General features: G+C 33.5%; 2 protein-coding genes across 2 annotated transcripts; both read right to left on the minus strand.

Annotated features, from left to right (window-relative positions):
- Positions 1–10,276: 10,276 nt before the first annotated feature.
- On the minus strand, positions 10,277–12,819 carry LOC143386907 (olfactory receptor 8G2-like). Its single transcript, XM_076841691.2, has 2 exons — positions 11,898–12,819; positions 10,277–10,365 (listed from the first exon to the last, which is right to left on the minus strand). Exons 1-2 carry the CDS (start codon positions 12,814–12,816, stop codon positions 10,277–10,279), a joined length of 1,008 nt encoding a protein of 335 aa, XP_076697806.2. The 5' UTR covers positions 12,817–12,819.
- A 12,708-nt stretch (positions 12,820–25,527) lies between these two features.
- Positions 25,528–26,496, minus strand: LOC143386919 (olfactory receptor 8G50-like). The gene has a single exon (XM_076841695.2). It carries the CDS (start codon positions 26,485–26,487, stop codon positions 25,528–25,530), a length of 960 nt encoding a protein of 319 aa, XP_076697810.2. The 5' UTR covers positions 26,488–26,496.
- Positions 26,497–27,646: the final 1,150 nt, after the last annotated feature.

Raw genomic sequence — 27,646 nt, forward strand, 5'->3', positions numbered from 1 at the left:
GTCTTTTGTTCTGCTTCTGAATTATTTTTAGAATTATCTTATACTTCCTTTAATATTTTACACCATTTTATAAACATTGATTTGTTTTGAAGTTTTTCTTATTTTGAATATTTCAATGATGAAGCCCATATTCCTACATTGAGATTTGCAAACCTACGTTCTTATAGAAGCCAATGTCAATGAGAATATCTCTCTGAGTGAAAACTTGGAGAGGGAAGGACCTGCCCAAGGCTTTTAATAACCTAAAACTTGTTTCTTCCAGTGGTGAGCAAAGTTCTTACTCTCACCAGCTATTTTAATTTGTAAAATAATTCTTAGGAAATCTGCATTTCCATCAAATTTTTAGGTTTATCAAATATTATTAAAAGTAAACAACATCTGTAACAAATACTGTGTTATCTGCTAAGTGCATCGCCTCACATTTAGCCAGTTTGTGTTCTCAGGACAAACATGTGAGGGAAATAGAATCAATAGTGGTTAATGCCCAGGTCTTAAAGTTAAAGTGCTTGGGTCATAGACCCAATCCTTCACTCATTGATACCTTTTGAGAAGGTAATATATGTATTTTGGTCTTAATTTTACAACTATATAGAGAAAAAATGTGATACCTACTTCATAATTAAATAGTCAGAGACTGTTATCAGATAATGAACAAAATCATGATTGTGTTATTACCATAAACATTTTGAAAACAAATTATAGTTGCTCATTTAAATCAGTCACTCATTAAAAACAGACATCTTCATAGCTCCATTTTCCATTCTACTTCTTTATCTTTTATGAATTAGAATATACTTCAAAGCAGAGACTGGGAACACATGCAGTTTTAAGTGGCATCCCCATGGTCTTAAACTTTGAACATAAAATTTGATTTTTCTCTATACCAAAGTAAAATCCTAAATAGAAAAGAAACCTGACAATGCCAAGTGTTGTTGATGATGTAAAATTGCTCAACCACTTGGAAGCTGCTTAGCAATTTATTATAAATTTGAGCAAACATTTACTACATAATCTAATATATATGCACTTCAGTTTCATCCAAGAGAAATGTAAACCTTGGACTATACAAAGATTTGTATGAAAATGTACATATTAGCTTTCTACATAGCAACCCAAATGAAAAACAAATCAAATGTTCATCAACAAAGAAACAGATGAAATGCAACAAAGAACATATGGAATGCAATACTACTTAGTATTTAAAAAGGAACAAATCACATACACATAAAATAATACATATCTTAAAAACACTCTTATTTTTGCAATAGATTGAAAAAGTTTCTCTCAAATATTTGGAAACATTCACCAGTGGAACAATATAGACATAGGATTTTCTTTGTGTGACAATTTTTAGCAATGAATTACATTTATGTGATGAATACCACTATAATTGTCAATTTTCTTAAATTGATATTTCAACATATTTGACCTCTTTGCAAATGATCAGATACATTGCATTAATTCTTAATAATGATTTCCTTAATTAAATTGTAGACTTAACAGTGATTCTGTCCTTGCATTCTTAGTGTAGCTAAGTTGTGGATATTCTGGTCTTGACTGCTCATTCTGGAAGTTCTCCAATTTTATAAATCAGTTTAAGCACAGTAAGTTTGAACTTTGCTGATTTTATGAGTTATACATTTGCTTGTTATTTGAATAGTTTCAAGTAAGTTTATTTTATTCTTTTTAAAATATATTTTTATTGATTGATTGATTGATTGATTTTTATGTGGTGCTGAGGATCGAACCCAGTGCCTTACACATTGTGAGGCAAGCGCTCTACCACTGACCTACATGACTTGATGACTGAATATTGCAAAGATATTAGACTCTCACACATATGGATAAATTGAAAATAGCCAATTACTGTGTGTTACTACTAAACAGATACGCAGTCATTTAAGACACCAGATAAGTACCTAAGGTATCAATTGGCTATTTCTGAATGTCTCTCAGGATTTACAGAAAATGTTGGCCTAGGATGACATTGGGATAGAATTAAGGTATTGACTCATAAGCAGTTACAAATACTGGAATCTACAAAGTCAGGATGGATGTAATGATATCCTTCCTGCTCTGTACCCCTTTCACTTTGAATCTGTTTCCACTTAAGGTCCTTATGTAGGTTCAGTATATTATGTAATCTTAGCATCTGACTTGTTCCAAATCAGAGCAAATCTAATACATCAGTAGGATCTGGAACAGATGCAGTCCATCCTCATTTCCTAGAAGTGATGGCCTGGCATCTTCTAGTTTGATTGTGGATGAGACAGGGTAATGTGGACTGTTGCTCTACAGTCAGATTCACAGATTCACTTGAATACAAAGTATTTTTTTATTAATCCAGGAATTTCCCGTATAGTTCAACATCAGAGTCACCTAAAGAGTTTATAGCTTTAACAAAAATAAGATGAATTAAATAGGTAAACTTATTAATCTATAAAAGTTTCTGATTCACCTATATTCTTATCCTGTCCTTTGGAGAAAAATTAATCTCTGTTGAATAGCTTCAATAAACATTTTGTTTTTAATTCTGCTGAAATTTACCTATGTACCTCTAAACACTTGGCTCATATAGTTGTTCCTGAAATGATCAACTTTGAACTTTTCACCAACTTTCCATATTATGTGTGCAATCACTTAAATTAAACCAGTGCCTCTATGTCCTACCTCATTTTATATTTGACATCTGTTATATTTCAAATATATATTGATATTTGACACCTTTTTTTCACTGTTCCTGGGACATTGAGACAGTCTTACCACCATTTTTCTCTCTGTTGTGTAGTATATGTTTACTTCTTTTCAAATCTCATTAAAATTTAAATCATCATGGAAACATTCTCCAACTCCCTGTAACTGGTTGGAACTTCCCACACTAGACTCAGAAACTAATTTCTAAACAGCTCAATTTTAGACTCTGTAGCATGCTATAAATAACAGACCAATTTTCTCTACTCTCAGGAAGCCTCAAGGCTAGTACATTGTAGGAAGTTCAAAAAATATTTTGTAATAAAATGACAAGTATAAAAATTATTCTCTGGATAACTGCATAAATGGAGGCATTTTTAATCACTAAAAATCACATAAATTTTTAGTGATTACTCCCAGAACTAATAATTTCAAATCCCAGCTGTGGGACAAGCACACTCACCCTTCTTCTTGTTAAAGCCTCATTATTAAATTTTACTTGCTATTTGCAAACAGTACTAATGCTATTGGGAGTCACAGTTTCTCAGCATTCTGTAATCTTCAGAGCTGAGAAGGCAGGTTCTGGTCCTCAGTTGATAGTTATTTTCAATGTTGGTCTACATCACCCTCAGCATCTCCAATATTAGGTTTTCATTTTTTGCTTATCCAGTTTCAGATTAGCAAACCTCCTCAATTTCACAGTTACCAAGGCAGTTCTGGTTGCCAGCTCTTAAGGTTATTTCTTGGTTTAGATATGCCAGGGATCAAATAACATAAGGCAAACAGTCTCTAAGAATTTACATTTTTGAGGCATCAAACTCTTGAAAACTAAAGTAATTGACATTGATATTTCCCCTGTTGTTTAATTTTCTCTATCAAGTCTGAACTTGCAATACTACACAGTTTCAATTCTAGAAATTGTGAATATATTAGAAAATGGTCAAAGGGGCTTTGGGGTGTGAATATTTTAAGGATATCGAGAGAGAGGATTTTCTCTCTCAATTAGTGGTAAAGACTTGTGCATAGAGACATATATGTTAAAACGTATATTGTGGCCCAGCAGACCTCAGTGGGGTGTGAGATTCTACATTTCTTACAAGCTCCTACTCAATGTTATTGGTTCATAGGCCACAGTGTAATTAGCTGATATTAGAGGACCAGTGACCATCCTAACAAGTTATAACTTATTGATATCAGGGTAGAAAATTTAAAATAATGAACCATTTGTTTCTTTGCACACAAATGTTAATTTTATATCATGTATAAGAGGGTAATTTATGTGTTTGTTTCAAAAGTCTTAACTGAACATACACTTCATAGAAGAAAAAATACAGTTGATCAACAAATATATGAAAAAATGTTCAACGTCTCTAGCAATTAGAAAAATGCAAATTAAAACTACACCACAATTCCATCTCACTCCAGTCAAATGTCAACTATCTGTAATTATCTAAGCTACAACAAATGTTGATGAGGATGGGGGTGGGGGAAGGTACACTAATACCTTGCTGGTGAAACTACAAATTGGTGCAACCATTCTTAAAAGCAGTATGGAGTCCCATCAGAAAACTTGGAATAGATCCACCATTTGCCCTAGTAATTCTACTTTTTGATTTATATCCAAAGGACTTAAAATCAGCATACTATAGTGATGTGGCCACATCAATGTTTATAGCAGCTTAATTCACAATAGCTAAACTATGGAACCAATGTAGGTGTCCTTCAACAAATGAATGGATAAAGGAATTGTGAGATATATATATATATCTCTCACAATTTTTCTTAAATATATATATATATATATATATATATATATATAGAGAGAGAGAGAGAGAGAGAGGGAGAGAGAGAGAGAGAGAGAGAGAGAGAGAGAGAGAGAGAGAGAGAGAATATAGTGGAATATTAGTTAGCCTTAAATAAGAATGAAATTATGGCATTTGCTGGTAAATGGATGGAGCTAGCGAATATTATGCTAAGCAAAAGAAGCCAATCCCAAAGAACCAAAGGCCAAATGTTGTCTCTGATATGTGGATACTAATTCATAATAAGGTGGGTGTGGCTAGTAAAGAATAGATGTACTTTGGATTAGACAGAAGGGAGTGAAGGGAGGGGAAGGGGTGTGAGGTTAGAAATGATAGTAAAATTAATCAGACATTATTACTTTATGTGCATATATGATTACACAACCATTGTAACTCTACATCATGTACAACCAGAAGATTGAGAAATTATACTCCATTTAGGTATGATGTGTTAAAATGGATTCTACTGCCATGAATAACTGATTAGAACAAATAAAAAATATTTAAAAAGTCATCTGTTTTTAATTGTTCTATAAGAATTGTGATATTTGGATTGAGAAAATTGAGATAATATTTAAGTTTTAGGCTCTTGTTGATCCAAAGAATGTTTTCTAGTTTTTATAATTGAAGGAAGTGGTTAGTAATCAGGTATTAGCTTCTGCATTTCCTCTTACTTCTTATAATCTTATGTTGTTTAAAAAAAAGGTGTTTGGATTAAATGTCAATCAAGGAAGTGAATGAATCTAAAAAATTATATAGACAGTCATATATTGGAAGCTCTGAGAAAAACAATATAAATAAGTAAGACTTGACTACTATGCTGCATAATAAAATCAGCAATTGAATTTTTAATAATCCCATACCCAGACTTCAGAAAATTGATTTAGCTTTGCAGTGTAATAGCTGCAAGATTCTGGGATTCTTTAGCAGAACATTAATTATCACTCACACTGTTTCAAGGGTGCAGACTAATGGTTGAGTCGTAAAGAGAGTAAAAGGCAAAAAAGTGAGACAGAGTGCTGGTGCTGGGTTGAGTGTGAATTTTTTTAACCAGCATCACCATACTGTGTTATGAGAGTGAACAATTTTTTTATAGTTCCCCAGATCGATAAATGGAGAGAAAGTTTTCTTGAAAATGAATGATCTTTGTAATGTTTTGAACAATCAATTAAAAAAAAAGAAAATGAATGACATTCAGATTTTCATACATGATATTCAAATGATTTAGTTAATGATATTTAGGACTTTTGATATGATATGAAAATTAATGGCATTTTAGATTGATTTCATGCTGCAGAGGGGTTTCTGAATTTTAGGGAATCATGTAAAAGGGTGAGTACATTTTACATGTTGGACAGAAATGAATCTTTGGGACAGAGCATGGACATTAGTAGACTGAATGTTATCACAGAAATGTCCAGGTCTCAATTCCAGAAACTGTGAATATATTAGAAAATGGTCAAAGGGGCTTTGGTGTGTAAATATTTTAAGGGTATTGAGAGAGAGGATTTTCTGGGTTACTTGGGTAGGCCACATGTAACTGAAGTGTCCAAAAGAAGGGAGGCAAGATGAATAGAGTAGGTAGGAGACAGAACAATAGAAGCAAGAGGTTGGAGTTTTGTGGAGGTGAGATGCAAACCAAGCAACCTCAGCAGCCTCTTGAAGTTGACAAAGTCAAGGATTTCAGAAAGGATCAGCTCTGTCAGTACTTTGACTCCGACTGACTGAGGCTTATTTTGAACTTTTGACCTACCCATATGTTTGATAATAAATGCATGTTGCCACTAATTTTATTGTAGTTTTTTTACAGAAGCAATAAGAAATTAATATATATATATATTATAAATGGAAGACAACACAAGTTTTATGCTAGAAAAATAAAACAGAGTTTATCCAATGTGTACTTATTTCACAATAATATGTTTGAATTGAGAAGAAATAGTAGACAGGTATTTAGGATGCCATTTAAAGTCATAAAAGTAGGGTTATACACTATTCATTTCTCTGTGTCAGACTTAACTCTATTACCATTTTGTTCTCCAGGTTCATCCATGTTGTTGAAATTTCAGAATCTCCTCCTTTAGAGGTGAATATTACTTCATGATGCATATTTATGCATGGGTCTGTGTATACATAGGTAAATAGATGAAAACATACAACTAAAGCTAATAATACTGGAAAATCTGCTAAAAGAGTATATTTCAGGTTCTCTTACCTGCTCCAAATAAAAAAATAATGTATCTGAGAGGATGGCTATGCTAATTTGCCTGATTATAATTATCTCACTTATAATTATGTTAAAATAACATGTTGTATATCCTTAAACACAATTTAAAAATTATATACTTAGAGGATACTAAATGCCTAAGACAAAAAAGAAATGAAATAAGAGAAAAATTATGTTGAAGTTAAAATTAATATGATAATCAACTGTAATTTGCATTTAAGTATGAATATATATTTATATATATACACACACACATACACACACATATGATCAGAGAAAATTGTTGATATTTTCTCATGAAAATTATGAGACAAATGAACATGAACCACATGGACATGCTGTAATTTAGAAGCATCTGTGGGACTTAGGAGCAGTTGACTCATAAACTGCTTGTCATTACTCATATCCTGATCAGACAATTTTGTGTGTGATATCTTCATGCATAAGGTTGCAATCATCTATTACAATTTATGTTTGTGTTTATGTTATAAAAAGATCTTTTTTGTCTATTTTGCTTTGATCAGAACAGATATGAAAGATTTAGATTGCTTCAATTTGACCTAAAAATAAAAGAAAAATAGCATAAAGATATTCAAAGGACAGCAATACCATCCTGCAGGGAAATAAGAAGGCTCAATGCACAGAAGGGAGTGCCTGGGGAATCCTAAGATGAGCCCACAATTCCCTGGGTCAGAACACACTGTAAGTAAAATCACAGCTAATAGAGCCAAACTTCCAGGCTTGGTTATGAAGCTTGATTGCTTATTGTGTTCGGAACCCTGCGCACAAAACTTTCTAAGTTTTGATTTTACAAAACGAATGATTGCAGTATAATATTACTAAGTGTAAATATTACATAGAGGTAGAATAATGCATTCAATTATCATGGACACAATGTTTGACATTTCAAAACATCTCAATAACAATTACTGTAACTGTGACATCATGATCACTATCATAACATATAATAATAATTATTATATATATAAAAGGAAACTAGGTGGATTAAGAATAATCTCCAGAAGCTAAGAAAGAGACATAGAACAAAGTTTCCTTCAGGGCCCTATCTGATACTTAATTCCAGAATTGTAGTTTTGAGTACTAAAAAAAAAAAAAAGTTTCAGTTGTTTTAAGTTACTCAGTGTATAACAGTTTGTTAACAGTCCTAGCAACCAAATAAACTAAGCAAGATTTGCATGTTTTTATTTTCACTGATTTTAATTAACCATATTAAATATCATAATTTATTCATAAGATAGGAATGATAGGGCTGGAGTGTAGCTCAGTGATAGAACATTTGTCTGTCTCATATGCACAAAGCCCTGAGTTTGATACCCAGTAATACAAAAAGAAAAAAAAAATGAAGAAATTTGCAAGATTTTTAATAAATAACTAAATAAAAGCATCTGGTCAACATTGCCATAAACATGTCAGGAGTTCTTAAGGAGCTAATTGATGAATGATGATGACTTCTGTTTCTTCTGGAAATAAAAGAGAAATATTGAGGAAAAATAAAAATGTGTGTATTACAGAAATTTCTTTGTGTCCATCTGAAGATTAAGTTATTTGAAAATAAATTTATACTTAATATTCTTATACAAAATATTCATAAACATAATTTTGAGACAATAATTGCAATATTTTAAAAACTGAATTTACTTGAAATGCTTGAAATTATTGTGTAATGTGGTACCTTAATCTGTTGATTTTTTAAAATAGTGTCTACAGATTTTTAGAGGAAAGAAAAGTTAACTAAATTACATATAAGAGGTTGTAAGTGGAATGGGAAAACAAACAAGGTGAGAAATGAATTACAGTAGAAGGGGTAGAGAGAGAAGATGGGAGGGGAGGGGAGGGGGGATAGTAGAGGATAGGAAAGGCAGCAGAATACAACAGTTACTAGTATGGTATTATGTAAAAATGTGGATGTGTAACCCATGTGATTCTGCAATCTCTACTTGGGGTAAAAAAGGGAGTTCATAACTCACTTGAAGCTAATGTATGCTAATGTATGAAATATGATATGTCAAGAGCTTTGTAGGGTTTTGAACAACCAATAAAAAAAAAAAAGAAAAAAAAAAGAAAAGTTAACATTGCAATGTGGCATGAGGTGCTGCTATGGGCCATGGGGATACAAGGAAGCCCCCTCTTCCTGAGATCAGAGGTGCTGTTTTCCAAGATGCTTTCCCAGAGGGACAGGAAAGATGCACTGTTCTTACACAGTCTCCAGTCTGCAGGGTAGGGAAAACCACAAGGGCAAGAATTTCATGGGTTGACACGTACAAAGACAAAGTGGGCACCAGGAGTGGGGAGAAATTTCCAGAGTGAAAGTGAAAAGCTTCATAGATTTGAAGTGAAACAACCTCAATGCAAGCTGGGTCTCAGATATCACAGTAATAAAACTATGCCTCATGTCGGCTCAAATGAGAGGCTGTCTGAGACAACATGACATGGGAAAGCAGAGGAATCCTTGTCTCATTGGTGTTTAAAATCCATTGAAACAAAGCGAAATATAAAGAGCAAACATTCAAATGATCATATGATTGTCACAAGCAGTACAATCTAAAACGAAACAGCCATTTTTTTGAGACAACATAGGACAACGTGGCAAAAGTTGACTTTCAAAGATGAATTTCCTGAGGAAGTAACTTTAAAACCCTATGGCCTTGAAAATTATGTTTTTCTAAGACAGATTCTGGTACAAATTTTTACTCATTATCTTGGGGTATAATAGTTATAGTAAATATTCCAATAGATCAAAATGCCACCATCACCTTTTGTATCCTTGAACAATTCTTCCAAATTTAATATAGCAGAGGTGAAACATATATGGCTATTTTGTTAATGTGACATTTATGGATATTAATCAATGGATATATATATATATATATATATATATATATATATATATAGTTTTCCTATAAATATTTCATAAGAAGAAACAAGAAAAATTTTTTGAATCTACTGGATTATTTCAGGTTCTGAGGGTGTGATCATGTACTATATGTACAGGAGACTTCCTGAGACTAAAATCAAGCACAATTGGACAACAAGAAGGCACGCATACACTGGAAGAACAAAGGCAGTGCAGGGAGTATGTTGGATAACACAAGCACAGCATGTTTATATCTGAAACTCAAACTTTAAAGTTCTGATTAGGTCATTTCAGAAAGAAAAAAATATTATGAATAACAAATTATATATATGGAGGCATAGGGCAGGCTAAAATTGTGAACAAACTAGTGATTACAACTGCCATATAGCTATATTTTTTATATGGAGAGATTAAAAACATTTGTAATCACTGGTGGAAGATGATATTTTTATTATTATGGCTTAGAATTGAACTGAATTTAAAACAACTGCACAGAAGAACAGAAGTAAAGTGATTGGGTTGCTTTTAATTAGTTTATTTGTCCATATCATTCTTAGTATTTCTTCTAATCTGTGCCTTAGTGATACTTGTAAGATAAAAGCTCACATGGAAAATGGCATAAATTGGTCATGGGGGGATAAAAAGTGGCAGTAAAATCCCATCAAAATGTTGATAGATGCACTAAGATGAAATAGATCCACTCAAAATATAGTGACAGGGTGAATAAATCACCTTTCTGTTATTTCTGTTCATAATAAAGATTTTTTGTTCTTTTCATGCAACCTTAACATCTTTATTCCTCAAGCTGTAGAATGAAGGAGGTTCAGCATGGGAAAAATAATAGCATAAAGCACATAATATCCATTTCCTTGATTCATAGAGCTAAACAATGATAGATGCAGATTCACAAAGACCACAGGCACCAGCATGTAAGAGCTGCAGGAGGTACAGGCTTTGGACATGTCCTAGTGGACCAATAAAGGAGGATGCTGGCAATGATGAAGATATTCAGCGAAGGATGGTTAGGATTTGAACAATGATGTTAAGTAAACCAAAACAGAATCAGCCTTTTGTTGACACAGGTATTAAATTGGGAGAGACTTAGGGAGAAATAATGAAGTACAGAAATAATGGTTGATGACATCAAACTTGAAAAAATTAACCTTAATCATGCAGACTTTGAGCTAATAAACTACATATATACTAAATACCCCTAAAATCAGGGAGAAGGAGTTCCAATAAGATATGTTGAACATATCTCATATGTAAACAAGATATGTAAACAAGGGTCTAGAGATGGCAACAAAGCACTCATAGTTTTGTTCTATTTTTCTTTCATCAGTAGGGGCTCAAAGTATTTTTATTATTTTCATTATATTAGGTGAAAATATCATGGAAATTATCTGGAAGACAGAAACAGTGATATAGAGAAATAGGGGATGTTTGAAATGTAGGAAGGAATTCTTAAAAGGCTCTAGACCCACCATTAGTTATGTAGACCAAATATTATTTAGAGTAACATCATAAGTCTGGGAACAAGCTCTCTAAGCTCAATTATTTTCTATTTGAGACCCGGGGTATTCAGTCAAATAATGAGCTTCAATTTATTTATTTATTTTTTATTAGTTGCTCAAGACAATACAGTGATCTTGACATATCATACATTTGATTATTTCTTGTTGTAAAGGGGAATTGTTGCTAGGTGCACAACTGTAATCCTAGCAGCTATGGAAGCTGAGTCAGGAGGATCACAAGTAAAAAGCTAGCCTTAGCAACTTAGTAGGGCTCTAAGCAATGAAGCAAGATCCTATCTCTAAATTAACTATAAAAAGGGCTGGGGATTGGCTCAGTGGTTAAATGCACCTGGGTTCAATCACTAGTACCAAAAAAATAAGCACTTCTCTGAAGAATTACAGTAAATATTCAATGAAGTATCCATTTAAAATTATAGGCACAGTTTTTGATATTTAATAAAATTTCAATAGCATATGTTACCACTATGTCCACCACTATCATCATCACTACTCTACTATTATTAAAATATAAAGCCACATCCCTTTGAAGCCTCAAGTATCTTTTGATCTTATCCTTTATATTTCTTCACATAGACTTAATACAATATATGTCTAAAGACAGAGTAAGAGAGGGTAATTTTGGAGATATGTTACATAAGAAATGTATGGAAAGCATGACTAATATTTCAAAGCTTGAAAAATAAACCCATTGAATTACAGGCTAGGCAAACTGAAGACCTATTTCTATATGATAATAACACATTGATTTTATTCGCGAACATGCTCACCTATCCAGCATTTCTTCAGGGCTGATTTGACATCCTTATTCCTCAAGCTATAGATCAGGGGGTTCAGCATGGGCACAACAGTTGTATAAAACACAGAGGACACTTTTCCTTGGTCCATTGAGCTGACTGCTGATGGCTGTAGGTACATAAATGCAGCAGATCCAAAGAAGAGAGCAACAGCAGAGATGTGGGAGCTGCAAGTGCTGAAGGCTTTGGCTCTGCCCTCAGTGGAGCGAATGCGCAGGATGCTGGCTATAATGAAGATGTAGGAACCAAGGATGGTTAAGGCAGGAGTCAAAATGTTAAAGGCACTTAAGAAAAGAACCAATAACTCATTGATGTAGATGCTGGAACAGGATAGCTCCAACAGTGTAAAGAGATCACAGAAATAATGATTTATCACATTAGTCTTGCATAAGAGAAGTCTCAACATGAAGACTGTGTGAATTGTAGACCCAATGATACCCAAAATGTAAACTCCGGCTGTGAGCCAGAAGCAGAGGTGATGAGACATGATGACACTGTAGAGCAAGGGACTACAGATGGCAACATAGCGGTCATATGCCATTACAGCCAACATGTGACACTCTGAGATGGCAAAAACAGAGAAGAAGTAGAGCTGCGTCATGCATTCAGGGTAGGAGATGATGTTCTTCTTCATCACAAAGTTCACCAGCATTTTGGGAGTTATGACAGTGGAATGACACATGTCAATGAAGGACAGATTGCTGAGAAAATAATACATGGGAGTGTGCAGGTGAGAGCTGTGTGCAATTAGAGTGATCATGCCCAGGTTCCCCATGACTGTGAGCACATAGATTCCCAGGAAGAGAATGAAGAGGGGCAGCTGGAGCTCTGGTTTGTCTGTTAATCCAGCCAGGATGAACTCAGTCACTATGGAATGATTTCCATTCTCCATTATCCTGTTAAATTTTCAAAAAGAGAAAACTAGTGAACTTTCCTGCTGATCTATGTGTGTGTGCATGTGTATGAGTGTTGGGAGTACTCTATGGGTGTTATTATTTTAGCCATTACCAGAGGTAATGTAATGCAAGAATATCTTTTGCTTCTGTTTCTCTGAGTTATACAGTGCTTCTGCTGGATCAAAAGAGGAATTACTGACATGAAAGACTTTAAAATTAAGGTAGTTTGTAAGTTTTCAAAAGAGCACCATTTTTTTTTTAATTTTTACATGTTTGAAGGAAGGTGGTTTTTGAGAACTCTGTTTTTCTGTTTTATATTCTATATACTCTATTAATGTCAGATGTATCAAATGGCACAAAGAACACATTTCCATTTGACTTAGAATAAGGAAAAATAAATATTTTTCAATATACATCTTAGTGTATATCTATATCTATCTATCTATATATATATATATATATATATATATATATATATATATATATATATAAAATAAAACTACTTAGTTTTATTGGCTATTTTTCTTGCTAGAATTCCAACTCAAAATAGCCCAAAACTGGATAACTATCCATACAGTGTGTTTCCATATAAAATCACTTCTCTGTGCTTCAATTTTCTTTACCCATTTCTACTACCCCACATAATTGCTTGGCAGGTAGTACTCTTTATATCAGTAGATGTTCCAAGAGTGAGGATGCATCCCCTCCTTTTATTTATTTCATGGATTGCTCCACTCTGGTCAGAGACGCCATAGGCTATAACTGGTCTACCTCTATTGCTCTTCATGGTTGAACTGGTAGAGGTAAGAAAACTACTCACTATTTCCCAAATGTAAGAAGGGACTGGGAAGACAAATACTAGCTGTATTCTAATTGATCACTTTTTATAATCATGTATTTTGTGTGTGTTTTCTGTAGAATATAAAGGTGGAGGTTATGTGAATTAGTGAGCATAAATTAATAATAATTGAAATTTTAGTCCAACTTCAATAATGGCCAATGGTGTTATATGTTTTTTTCAAAAGGCACATATATCTTTAGTTTTCATTTGAGAAGACATCAAGTAGGTATAGGAAAAAGATTCTTTACATTTCAGCAACAATTGAATTAGTGTTTTCAGTTTAGAGAACAACATTTTATATGGGATAAAGGAAAATGAGATAGTTTCTGAAAAGAAAAAAGAAATCTTGTCATTTGAAAGATGACTAAAATAATTGGATTAATTAGCTAATATAGTAAAAATACATGTGCAATGTGATGTATACATCCAAATATTCAACATATTGCTATATAAAAGAGTTGATGGACTAATTGTGTATATTTTGAAAGGAGTGTGTTAAAGTTAATTGCTGGAAACTGTAGAATCAAATATATGGTTTCACAACCAAGACTATTCTAACAGTCAAACATACCTTGATTTATTTGTAGTCAGAAACGTTAGAACAGATCGTATAGTCATTTTGGAGATGTTGTTGAAGGACGTGGCAAGTGATGAATGGGAATATTAAATAATCTTTAAATATATTCCAATATTTCATGATTTTATAATTCTAATGTGTCCTGATATTAGGTAGACAGTCTGACTTCAAATCTCATCTCAAGCCTGTATTTTCTGTGAGAACTTAGGAAAATTACTCCCACTCTCTATGCCTCTAAAAAAATATAAATACTCGCATCTACCTCACATGAAAATTGAAGTAAACAATTCCTAGTTCCCAAATCCCAATAATAATTTAATAAAAGACAGTGTTATTTGCACTGTAAACCACTCAGTTTATCTCTGAAATGGCTTTCATCAGTCAACATTTTCATTTCTATAATGAGAGCTGGAGGATTTTTGTTTTTTATTTTTCTTCAGAACAGTATTGCTCTTTCCTACATAAATACATATGATAATACAGGGATTTACATTTTTTGCCGAATATTAAACTTACATTGTCAATATTTTCTATTGTTTTAATTAACATTCAAACTAATGTTTAAGTCATTCAGAGATTGTTACATCTGGCAGTAAAAGTTTTCTTCTTTTATGTTCCAACAAACATTATAATGTGGCTATTCTAAAAAAGAATGTTTGTTAGTCTTTTAATTTTAGTTTATAATATTCCTTTAGTTTTCCTCTTTACAAATAAACTTTAATGTATTACATCTTTTTTAATACTTAAGGTAGTTTAGTTAAAATCTCTAATGGTAAAACCCCATTTATCAGACCAATTTCTATGTACTCCTGAATGTCCTTTATTTTTACAGGTAGAATGTGCTTAATTATGATGAATTATTATGAGTCATTTACCAGCTTTCGTTTTGCACTAAATTGTAAATTGAATATAATGCTAGCACAGTGCCTTGCATGTAAAAAAAAAATCTTAATAAAAGTTTGATCAATAAGGTTTTGGAAAGAAACTTAGTAGAAAGTGAGCACAGGTTCAAAGTATGTGAACCAAGCCTTCCAACTTCCTAAGTAGAAATGAATAAACAAAGAACTGCTTGCCATGATTTTAGACTGCAGGGAGTTAATAAGGGAACCCGTGTTCACCACGGGGTATGGCTCTTGTATTAAGGACAGGGAGAGATAGGTAAATAGCCATGTGAATCTCTATTAACACTATGGAGAGACTGCATCAGAAGAGTCTAAGATTTTAAAAAGTCAAGGTCTGGGATTCAGACATACCCCTCCTTCTTCTCAGAGAGTCCAATGTTGTTTATTTTTTCTTTTCCACTTCTCTGGAGGAAAAGTGACTTTGATGATCTGAGAAGTATCCTTTGAGTCACTAATTCTGATATTTTCTGAATCTGATACCCAAAGCCACTTGGCTCTCTGCAAAATATAGCTAATGTGATGATTTTATATGGGGGTATAGACAATAAGAATCTAATTAGGAACAAACAATTATAATAACCTCCCACTGGTACCTCATCCCACAAGTGTCTACCTTTGGGGAAATCAACCAAAATTCTAAATTTTCTATTTTCATATTAGTTCTCAAATGTTTAATATTGTCACATGGGTGTGAATCCTAAACACAAATTTATGAGAGATATTGTTAGAGCTCTAGGGAGTTTCATGCCATAACATTTAAAACTTAAAATTTTCAGAAAATATTTAAGACATATATTAAAGGAATTTTATGAAGTAATTTTTTTAACTAGAATAAAATAGAAAAATCAAAGAAAACCACAAATACTTGGAAGATTTGAATATTTGTTCCTGGACTGCCACTAACTGCAGTAGAGCATTATAATAAATTCATTACCAGTAATTTTTGAGTTCTTTTCATGTGTGGACTGAATGCTCTTCATCTGAAAAAAGATAATCTTAAAATATTTCAAATACTGTCAAGATTCATGAGGAGTTCTTAACAAAGAGATGATTTTTATTCCTTTTCAAAATGAAAAAAGAACAATGAAAATACGTGTGTTATGGTTTAGATGTGAAGGGTCCCCAAAAGCTCTTGTGTAAGACAATGCATGAAAACCTAGAGGTGAAAAGATTGGGTTATGAGAGTCTTATCTAATTGATGTCTCCATCCACTGGTAGGGATTAACTGGGTGCTAACTGCAGGGAGGTAGCATGTGGCTAGAGGAGGTGGGTCACTGGGGGCATGCCTTTGGAGCATATATTTTGCCCTTATAGTGCAGAAATCCATCTCTCTTCCCAGCTGCTTTCCTCTGCCATACCTTTCTGCCCTAATGTTCTGCTCACTTTAAGCTCCCAGGAATGGAGTCAGTCTATGAACTAATATCTCTGAATCTATGAGCCCCGATATAAACTTTTCCTTTTCTAATTGTTCTTGTGAGGTCTTTTGGTCATAGCAGTGAAAAAATCTGACTGAATAAAACAATTGGGCTGGGGCTATAGCTCAGGGGTAGAGTGCCTGCCTTGCACGTGTGAGGTGATGGGTTCCTTAGCACCACAGAAAAATAAATATATTGTGTCCATCTACAACTAAAAAAAAGTAAAAAAAGTATATTACAGAAATTATGTTCATACTAACCTATTTGATTCAAAGTAAAATCACAATTAACATTTTACTCACTATTCAATGAATAATATGTAGTTTTTGAAATAAAAATCAAAAGAAATTTTATTAAATTTACTGTAGAATACTCTAAATCATTGTTAGATATGGAGTTTTAACCTGGTTTTGAAAAGTATTTTTGCAAATTGCTAAAATTTATTCATTAAATTTCCAAGGTTAACAACTTAGAAAAATTGATAAACCCTATAATAAACATTGCTCATTGATAATGATAAAACTTTAGAATTAAAAATAGTATATGGTGCAAGACAAAATCTTGGCAATTTGACAATTTTTAAAAGTATGTTATCCACAAGCATCCATTAATAGTGAAGAGTACCACACACAGCATCATTATAATAAGTATGATGAACCAGAGCTTTGCCTGATTTATAACCTAGACTGGTGAGAAATGCATGAGAATTAAACACTTGTGTTAGTCATGGAATGACACGTAAATTTGGAAAGACAAAATGGAGTCAGGAAGCAACCTCAGGATAGGGAAGTTGTGAGAATAAGAAAGGTCATCAGAATGAACTCAGAGTTTTGAGATATTATAAGTACTACTCTACTCAGCACAACATACACCTTTCTAATAGTTATCAAATTATTATGTTATGTATGTATTACACATTTTATTTTAATCACATTTACTCTCATAACTCTTCATAGATACACGGTTAAAACTCAAATGTTAAATTCTAGAGAGAACAAAATTAAGTTATTTATACTATAATACACTTATCAAAAGTGTCAAAAAAGCCTTTAGTCATGCCTAACATTCATTTTCCATGTTCTTCAATAATAAATGTCCTGAGTCTTAGCTCAACCTACAGCCATCTAGATAGGCACAACATTACTCATCCCCTCTTTCAGTTGGATTTGTCTGTATGAGTAAGTCCTTATGAAAGGGTTATAGTTGGAGGTGAGGTCTATCATTTCTAATCAGTGTCCTTCAATCTGGGGACATTTCCTTCACCTTCCATATATTTCTGTCTGATGGTCAGGTGGTAGAGATGAAGGAGGGATCAATAGACATTATGAGAGAGAAGAGATGGGATGGATGCTGTATATAGAACAGTAGAACAACAAAGTAAAATGATTCTATCTGTGAGGAACCACAGAACCATGCCTGACTCAACTGCTAGTTAAGTCAGAGGAGAGAGAGAGAGAGAGAGAGAGAGAGAGAGAGAAACATTCATATCTAATTATAAGTAGTAGAGAAGGCCAAAAAATATGATTCTGCCTAACGTGTACTCCTTTGATATCCTAACGAACCCTAAACATGTTAAGGATAAAATGCAGAACTATTTTCTTTTAAATGAATAATGTTTGTATCAAAGAAATGAAAGAAAAACTATGTCTGAGAACATTATCCAAGTTTATCACAGTACCTAGGAATAGAATATGTGTCATACATTCTTTTCAGTTATTAAAACTTTGGATTACATACTTTCTCCTGAAATTGTATTTAATAAGTTCTATATGTTTGTGTTTTTCCTTATTTTTAATAAGTCTCATTCTTTTTATTGATTTTTAGTGATATAAAACATTAGGATAAATTTTGACATAATCATAAAGCATGGGATATAATTTGCTCTAATTCAGTCCCCAGCAGTTTCCTCCTCCACCCTTCTCCCTGCCTCCTCCCTCTACTCTACTGACATTTCTGCAATAATGCATAAAAGCTCAGTACAGTGTATGTGTATATTTATTTTATATATATAATTAGTGCCTTATGGCTATACTTGATTACTTGGTGTTGGAATTTGGTATGCTATATTCATGTATGCATATTCAAAAGTTTGGTCAAATTCATTCTCCTGTTTTTTTTTTCTAGTCCCTCCATCCTTTCTGTGAATCATCTTCTTCTACTCTACTGATCTTTCTCCTATTTCAATAAAATTCCGTATCCCTTTTTCCTCCCTCCTTCCCTCTCTCCATATCTCCCTTTATCTTTCTTCCGTGCCCCTTATTTTGAATTAGCTTACCCATTCCAGAGAAAAAATTTGATCTCTGATTTGGGGGAGTAACTTATTTCACTTAGCACGATAGTGTCCAGTTCAATCCATGTACTGGCAAATGACATAATTTCATTCTTCTTTATGGCTGAGTACTAATATACCATATTTTCTATATCCATTTGTCTGTTGAAGGGCACCTACATTGTTTCTATAGCTTGAATATTGTGAGTTATGCTATTATAAACATTGATGTGGCAGCATTACTGCAGTATGCTGATTTGAAATATTTTGAAAATACACTGAGAATTAGGAGAGTTGGTGGTTACTTTCCCAGTTTTTGGAGAAATTTCCATAATGATTTCCAGAGTGGTTTCATCAATTTGCAATCCCATCAACAATGTATGAGTGTACCTTTTGTCCCACATCCTGGTCAATATTTATTATTATTTGTATCCTTAATAATTGCCTTTCCAACTATAGTGTGTGGGAAGCCATTCTCGCACGTGACTGGGCACCTCCCTGACTGGGTGTGAGGCATTCCATATAACTGTGTCAGAACTAATCCCCACCCTTTCTAGGTGCGAGAGCCCATCCATGTGGGGGTGTGACTGACCATTGACCCTGAGACCAATCACGGACCCTGACCTTGGAATGCTGTCCCCCTTGACCTTCATTTGATGGAATTTTCCCCTGAATTTCTTGTTCCCCAATAAAAGGCCATTCTCTGGCATTCTCTCTCTCTCTCTCTCTCTCTCTCTCTCTCTCTCTCTCTCTTTCTCTCTCTCTCTGGTGCTAGTCTTGTGTAAACCTCGCTGCCCCACCGGGTGGCTGGAGGCAGGAGCCAGAGGGGGAGCCGTCTCAGACCTGGTCAAAGAAAAAGGTAAATTGAGTTTATGTGTGTTTATTTTGATCTCACTAGTTAACTTCTATGCTTAGAACCTCTAGTATGAAGCTAGCGTGCTGGTCGCGCGGCTGAGTAGTGAGATGAAATCATGAATTTATTTACCATTTCTAGAAGTCTTCTGGATTGAGATTTTTGGGTCTTCTAAATATAGAATCACGTCATTAGCAAACTGATAATTTGAGCTCTTCTTTTTCCAATTTTAATCCCTTTATTTTCCTTTTCTTGCCTATTTACTCTGGCTAGAATTTCAAGGACCATGTGGAATAGGAATGTGGAAAGTAGGTATTCTTGTTTTGTTCCTGTTTTTAGAGGAACTACTTTCAGTTTTTCTCTGTTCAGTATAATGTGGGCCTTGGGTTTGTCATACATAACCTTTACAATGTTTATGTAAGTTCCTTTTAACTTTAATTTTTCCAGTGGTTGAAACAGGAATGTGTGCTACACTTTGTCAAATGCTTTTTCTTTATCTATTGAGATGATTATATGATTCTTTCCCTTAACTCTTCTTATGTGATGGATTACATTTATTGATTTTCATATGTAGAACCAATCTTGCATCCCTGGGATAAAACCCACTTGATCATGTTGCACTTTTTTAATGTGTTTTGGTATGTGTTTTACCAATAAATTATTAAGAATTTTTGCATTTATGTTCATCAAGGATATTGGTCCAAAGCATTCTTTCCTTGATATGCCTTTGTCTGGTTTTGGTATCAGGGTGATAGTGGTTAAATGAGTTTGGCAGTGTACCCTTCTTTTCTGTTTTATGAATTGTTTGAGGAGAACTGGTATTATTTCTTCTGAAGGGTTGGTAGAACTCAGTTGAGAAATGGTCCAGTTCTGGACTTTTGTTTGTTGGAAGGCTTTTGATAGCTGCTTCAGTTTCATTACTTGATATTGATTCACTCAAGATTTTTATGTACTCATGCTATATAAAAATCCTACAGATAGGCCAGGTCCTATCTGTCCAGGAATTTGTCAATACCTTCAAGAATTTCTAGTTTATTGGATTATAAATTTTCAAAATACTTTATGATGGTCTTCTGGATTTCAATAGTGTCTGTAGTGATATTTTCTCTTTAATCTCTAGTTTTGTTAATTTGAGTATTTCATCTCTTTATTTTGGTTAGTTTGACTAAGGGTTTATCAATTTTGTTTATCCTTTCAAAAAAAGACTCTTGGTTTCATTTATCTTATTTATTTATTCTATTCTCAATTTCACTGATTTTTGGAGCTCATTTGCATTATTTCTTATCTTCTAATTATTGATGTTGTTTGTTATTGTTTTTATAGGTCTTGAGTTGTAGTGGTAGATTATTTATTTGCTATCTTTCTATTCTTTTAATGTATGAACTCAATGCATAAACTTTCCTCTTAAAAATGCCTTCATACTGTCCCAAAGATTTTGATATATTGTATGACTTTTCTCATTTACTTCTAAGAATTTTTTTTTTTTAATTCTTAGGAAAAAATTTCTCTCCTGATTTCTTCTGCTTGGCATTCATCATTCAAAAGCATATTAAATAATAATGTCTCCAAGTGTTAGAGTGGTTACTTTTTTATCTTATAATCTATTTCCAATTTCATTTCGTTATGATCTAATAAAATTTAAGTATTTTTTTTTTATTTCCTAGAATTCACTTTGGGAGTTAAAATACTGTCTACTTTATGTAATTGTCTATGTATTGCTGAAAAGAAAGTAAATTCAGTCACTGATGGATGAAATAAATATTCTATAGATGTCTGTTAGCTTCATATTATTAATTGTATCTTTTAGTTCTGTAGAATATTTAGTTAATGTATGGATTATATATCTAGTGGTAAGACAAGTGTGTTAAATCTCTCAGTGTTAGTGTATTGAGGTCGATTTGATTCTTAAGGTTGAGAGGATTTGTTTTATGTATATAGACACACCATTGTTTGGAACATCAATGTTTAGAATCATTATATCTTATTGTTGTGTGATTCCCTTAAACAGTAGGAAGTGACCTTCTTTGTCTCTTCTGATCAATTTGGGTCAAAATTCCTTTTTTTTTTTTTTCTGTTGTGAGAATAGCTACCCCTGTGTGTTTACGAGTATCATTTGCATGGTATATCTTTTTCCATTGTTTCATTTTCATTCTGTGGATGTCTTTGCCTATGAGGTGAGTCTCTTGCAAACAGCAAATTATTATTTTTTTTTTCCAGTCCAACCTGCCAACCTACGTCTTTTGATTGAGGAGTTAAAATCATTTATATTCAATGTCATTATAGAGAGAGACTCTTTATTTCATGTTTTTTTGAAGCACTTCTAATGTTTAAGTCAGACTTGATTCTTCTTTGATTGACTATTATTTTAATATAATTCTTCCCTAAGCTGCTTTAAACTTTTTTCCTTTTATTCTTCATGAAATATTTCATTGAGTATGTCTTATAGTGCAGATTATATACTTTGTCTTTAAGGCCTGAAAATTTATCTTTAAAGTGGGATAATCTATTAGTAATGCTTTCCATTGAATTCTTAATTGGTTTATTGAGTTATAAATAAGTATAATTAGTTGTAAACCAAATATTTATAAAATCATTATACATTTCTAGAATTTCCATTTGGTTCTTTTTCAGAATCTCTCTTTATTGAAGGGATCTTTCACTTCCTGTATTTTCCCCTCTAATTTCACTGTTTACATTTTCTTTATATATACACTCCTTCTCTGACTTTTCATTCACTATGGTGTTGATGGAGTCAGTTGTTGATGCATTATGGGATGTTGGTTGTTGGTGCCCTGGCTTTTTCATATTGTTTGTAAGACTACTCATCTATTGTGATAGTTATCACTTCTTTTAAGCAAGATACTACTTTATGAGCTTCTCTTTCTTAAGAACCCTGTGTTGGGTGAATACACAGATATTGATACTTTAACTCAGTGTATGATCTCTGCCTCTATCATCATCACCTTGAGATAAGATACTGAGCCCTATTTACTACAATCACTTCAAAGCCATGCTTTGTACTATTCAGCCTTATGAGAAACAAAAACCTTCTTGATGTTGTTCTCCACAGTTTCTCAAATCCAGGTATAAAATTTGAGTTCTGGAATAGGTAAAAATATTAGTTATTAAATTAAATAAAATTGCTATAATATTAAATTAGGAATGCAAGAGGGGAAGAATAAATATTGGGCAAAAAATATTGGGAAAAAGAAAGAAAGGGAGGAAAAAATACATAATGAGGTAGAAAGGAGAGATGGATGGTGGGTATTTGAGGAAATGGTGAATGTGTAGGAAGACAAATAGCAGGTAAGAGGAATAATTATAAACTAGAGCAAGGGAAACAAATATAGAAAGATTGATTGCAGTTAATGCTTTAAACCCTTAGGAGAAGCAAATTAAAATGGGTTGAAGGTACAATGTAAGCTATTACGGTAACAACTTTCAATCAAGTTAAAGAGTGATTTATATGATCAAAGTTGACATTAGAGTTATTTATAGTAAACCATGCAAAACAAAGGAAGTTCTTGTTGAATCTTCTTTGGATTCCATTGAGTTTTAGACATTTAGCGGTTATCCATCCTTTTTTGTCTGTGGATGCCTCCAGAGTTTCTGGGGTACAAGAACCCCATCCCTAGTTGCTTTGGATCTCCCATCAGTTGGTTCTTCTCTGTCAGCTCATCTGCGGCTTACTGCTTAGAGGGTGCAGTGTTGCGTCTTGGTTGTTTCTATTGTGTGCAGGAGTTCAGGAAGCAGGCTCTGGAGTGTATCTTTTATTAACTGTGCATTACTGTATACCTGTTTCTCTCTGTACAACTCTTTCCAAGGTGGCACAGTATTTGGTAGCAATCTAAAAACACAGGTCCTCTGGTTGTGTATTTTCTGCAGATGTTCATGGTAGAGAAGCATTACCCTGCAGATGCAGTTCTCTGGGGGTACTGTAGTAAAGGGACTCAGGTGGTTCACCTGGATTCTAATTTCTACTGCCCAAAAAACTTTGAACATACTTAATACATAAATAAATCATTGGAAAAATAACTAACATTTTATAGATAGTTATTTATATCTATCATTTATTAATATGAAAACATTTTCTGAATGTTATTCATTTAATGCTTAGACTATTAATTTGCTACTACATACATAAAACCTTATATAACATACCCAAGCAATACTAATGGAAAACCTGCTTATACATATTTGTTTAACATTAGCATGTATATATGTAAGTATCCCACAAATATACCCCAATATGGATAAATATACATAAATAAATATATTTTTGTGGCATATAAATTGGGGCATGAAAATAAAAAAGGGTTAGTACATAGAAAATCAAGAAGTTTCTTCTGATTCTCAACATGGAGAATGGTCTCCTTTCTCTCTCATTATAAGTTTTTCTTTTGCAGAGTGATAAACATGATACTACATTGGAGTGTTCATGTCATGTATTGGAAGACCAGCTGTGGACAGAACAAGCTGTGTTCTTTCCATCTGGAATGAGGCAGATGATTCTGAAAAAATACCTTAACTAAGTTCAAGTGCTTATGTTGAGTTAAAGAGGACTCAGTAGTCCCAGGTGTTCTGACCGGGCACAGCATCACAGAGAGAAACAGAAAAGAATATGATGTTACTTTGAGATGTCTGTGCTTTTCTCCTTAATATAACATTTTTGAAGACTTTGAAGGTTAGGAGCATAAGAAAGAACAAAACCATGCTGTGACATATTGAAGTGACCCTCAAATAAAACAGATATATCTGGTCGCTATGATTCTGAGAAAATCTTCTAGGGAGAGAGGAGAAAATCATCTGATATTAATATCAACAGGAATAGAAAGTTGGGGAGCTGAGCAAATCTTGAATGTTATAGAGAGCTCATGAGGCTTATCAATAATGAGGATTATCACTCAGGAGGACTAATTCAAAATTTTCTCCTTGCTGTTACCAAGGGTCCCAATAGAAACTTAATTGGACAAGGGAGAGAAAGAACATTTTTGGGAGAAAGACTTCCTCCTTTCTTCCAAAAACTATTTTTATCCCAGAATGAAGAATGAGCTTTGAATAGGAAGTAGTTCTTATTATTCAAAAAGACAATTTTGCAATTTTTAACTTTTCTACATGAATAAATGCCCCATATGGATGCAATAGGAAAAGAATGACACAACTAAACCAGAAATTATATTGTATGAGGAGGTGAGGCATGATCTCTCTGGGATGAGGGAAAATGAGTATGGAAGTGTTGGGAGGTAGAGGTGGGAGCCTAGTCCCCAAAATATGAAGCTTGGATTAGTGCAAAGATACATGTCAAAATGTCTTGTGTGTTATTGCCATTCTCTTCCTCTACAGTGATATTTTATTCTGGATAGGAAATATCATCCATCATAAGCCTTCATATTTCCTAGTGTGGTTTCACACACACAGTAACAAGATGAGATCATATTCTATATATTAAAAATGGTTAAATTTATGTATTTTGAGAAAACAGTTTTAGAAACACAAATAGTAGGTTAAAATATCAGGAAAAAATCAAGAATATCAAAGGATATAATCTAAATGTATTTATTCTCTGAATTAAGATAAAGAAACCCTGTCTAAAAAGAATCATGTGTCATGGATATAAGTCATGATCAAATATGATGAGTTTTGCACTATTTTAAAAAGTATCTAGACGTGATAAAATTTACTCAGGAAATGTGAATTCTGACACATCCCAGAGATGTGCAGTGAGTGATCCTGTGAATTTAGTCCAGTCTGGGCACCTTTCTTCCAAACAATCAGGTATCAGTAATAGTCTAATAATTCACTGATAGATATTGCTCAATGGTTTCCTTATCAAATATATATGATTTATAGTTATTTTTCTAAGCAAAATACTCTTTTCCATAGGAAACTATATCTGTCAAGCAGCTTATTTAAAGCAACTTTGACATCTTTATTTCTCAGGCTATATATCAGAGGGTTCAACATGGGCACAATAATGGTGTAAAATACAGATGATACTTTCCCTTGGTCCAGAGAGCTGACAGATGATGGCTTCAGGTATATAAATGCTAGAGAGCCAAAGAAAAGAGAAACAGCCAAAATGTGGGAGCTGCATGTGCTGAAGGCTTTGGCTCTGCCCTTAGTCGAGCGTATACGTAGAATGCTCACAATGATGAAGATGTAGGAACTAAGGATGGACAGGGCTGGGGCAAAGATATTAAATGCACTTAAGCACAGAACAACTACCTCATTTATAAATGTACTGGAGCAGGAGAGCTCCAATAGTGGAAAAAGATCACAGAAGTAATGGTTTATTATGGTCTTACAGAAGAGTACTCTTAGCATGCAGGCTGTGTGGGCTGTGGAACCAATCAAGCTCATGCTATACACCCCAAATACCAACCAGAAACAGACTTGATTAGACATGGTAACATTGTACAGCAAGGGATTACAGATGGCCACATAGCGGTCATATGCCATTGCAGCCAACATGTGACACTCTGCAATTGCAAAAACAAGGAAGAAGTAGAGCTGAGTCATGCATTCAACATAGGAGATGGTGTTTTTCTCTGTCACAAAGTTCACCAACATTTTGGGTGTGATCACAGTGGATTGGCAGAGGTCAACTAAGGAGAGATTGCTGAGCAGGTAGTACATGGGAGTGTGAAGGTGAGTGCTGAGCCCAATCAGTGTGATCATGCCCAGGTTCCCTACCACTGTGAACACATAGATTCCTAGGAAGAAGAGAAGGAGGAGCAGCTGGAGCTCTGGTTTGTCTGTTAATCCAGCGAGGATGAACTCTGTCACAAGGGAATGATTTCCTTCTGCCATTTTCTTCTGAGAATTCTAAGCAAGACTAGAAAACAATTTTTAAAATAGGTTTTTATCATCCACACAATGAAATTTGAAATACAATTCAAGTCTGTTCAGTTCAGTTCTATACCTGTTCTTTGTCCGTGTTATCATTCAAAGGCCTTGCGATCCCAGTAATATGTGACTTGTAAACAAATATCAGATAGAACTCTATTTGCATTTTGTGCTGTTAAGAGTGGTTCTTAGAATTATAAATCCCTAACTATCCAAAGAATTTTTCTGATAAGTTTTAATGTTCCAAAACTTTCTATGATTTATTAATAATCCTGTCAAGTCTTCTGAAAAGCAAACGTTTTTCTTTTCCATGAGAAAATAACAGTAATATAAAAAAATCAAAATTACACTTAATGATGAAAGAATGAAAGATTTTCCCCTAAGATGCTTAACAAGACAAGATGTCCACTCCATGTACTTTTATTCAACACAATACTAGTGAATCTAGCTAGAAAAATTAGGTGAGACAACAATATTTAAAGATATCCAGGTTGGAAAGAATATGTAGCACCATCTCTGTAAATGACATAGGTTTGCATATAGAAAAGCATAGGGAATCTAAGAAGTAATTAAATTCTCAAATTTAATGGTAGAACATAAGACCAACATAGCAATTCAATTTTATTTTTACACATTTAAAATGAACAGTATAAAGTCCAGTTACAATAGCATGAAGAAGGATGAATTACCTAAGAACAAAGTAAATGAAAATGATGCAAGATATTGCACTTAAAATTACAAAGTATTATTCAAGGGAATTAAAGACCTACATAAATGGGAGGACCTCACATTTATGAATCAAAAGCTTTAAAGTTGTGGAAACAGCAACATCTCCCAACTTGATCTGCAAATTCAGGGCAGTCCCATGAAAATTCCATCTGTGTTTTTGTAGATGTTGACAGGTTATCATAAAACTGTTTTGAATAAACAAGGAACCCAGAGTAATAAAAAAAATGAGAATGAAGAGTAAAGTGAGAGAGCTCACATTTCTCCATCTGGAAACTAGAAATTTACAGCAATCAAGACCATGTGAGATTCTCTTAAATACAGCCATAGAGACCATTGGGTAGAATTAACAACAGAAATAAACTCCTGTCTATGATCATTGGAGTTAGTTTAAATG

The sequence above is a fragment of the Callospermophilus lateralis genome, chromosome 2 (assembly GCF_048772815.1).
Source record: "Callospermophilus lateralis isolate mCalLat2 chromosome 2, mCalLat2.hap1, whole genome shotgun sequence".
Taxonomy (NCBI): domain Eukaryota; kingdom Metazoa; phylum Chordata; class Mammalia; order Rodentia; family Sciuridae; genus Callospermophilus; species Callospermophilus lateralis.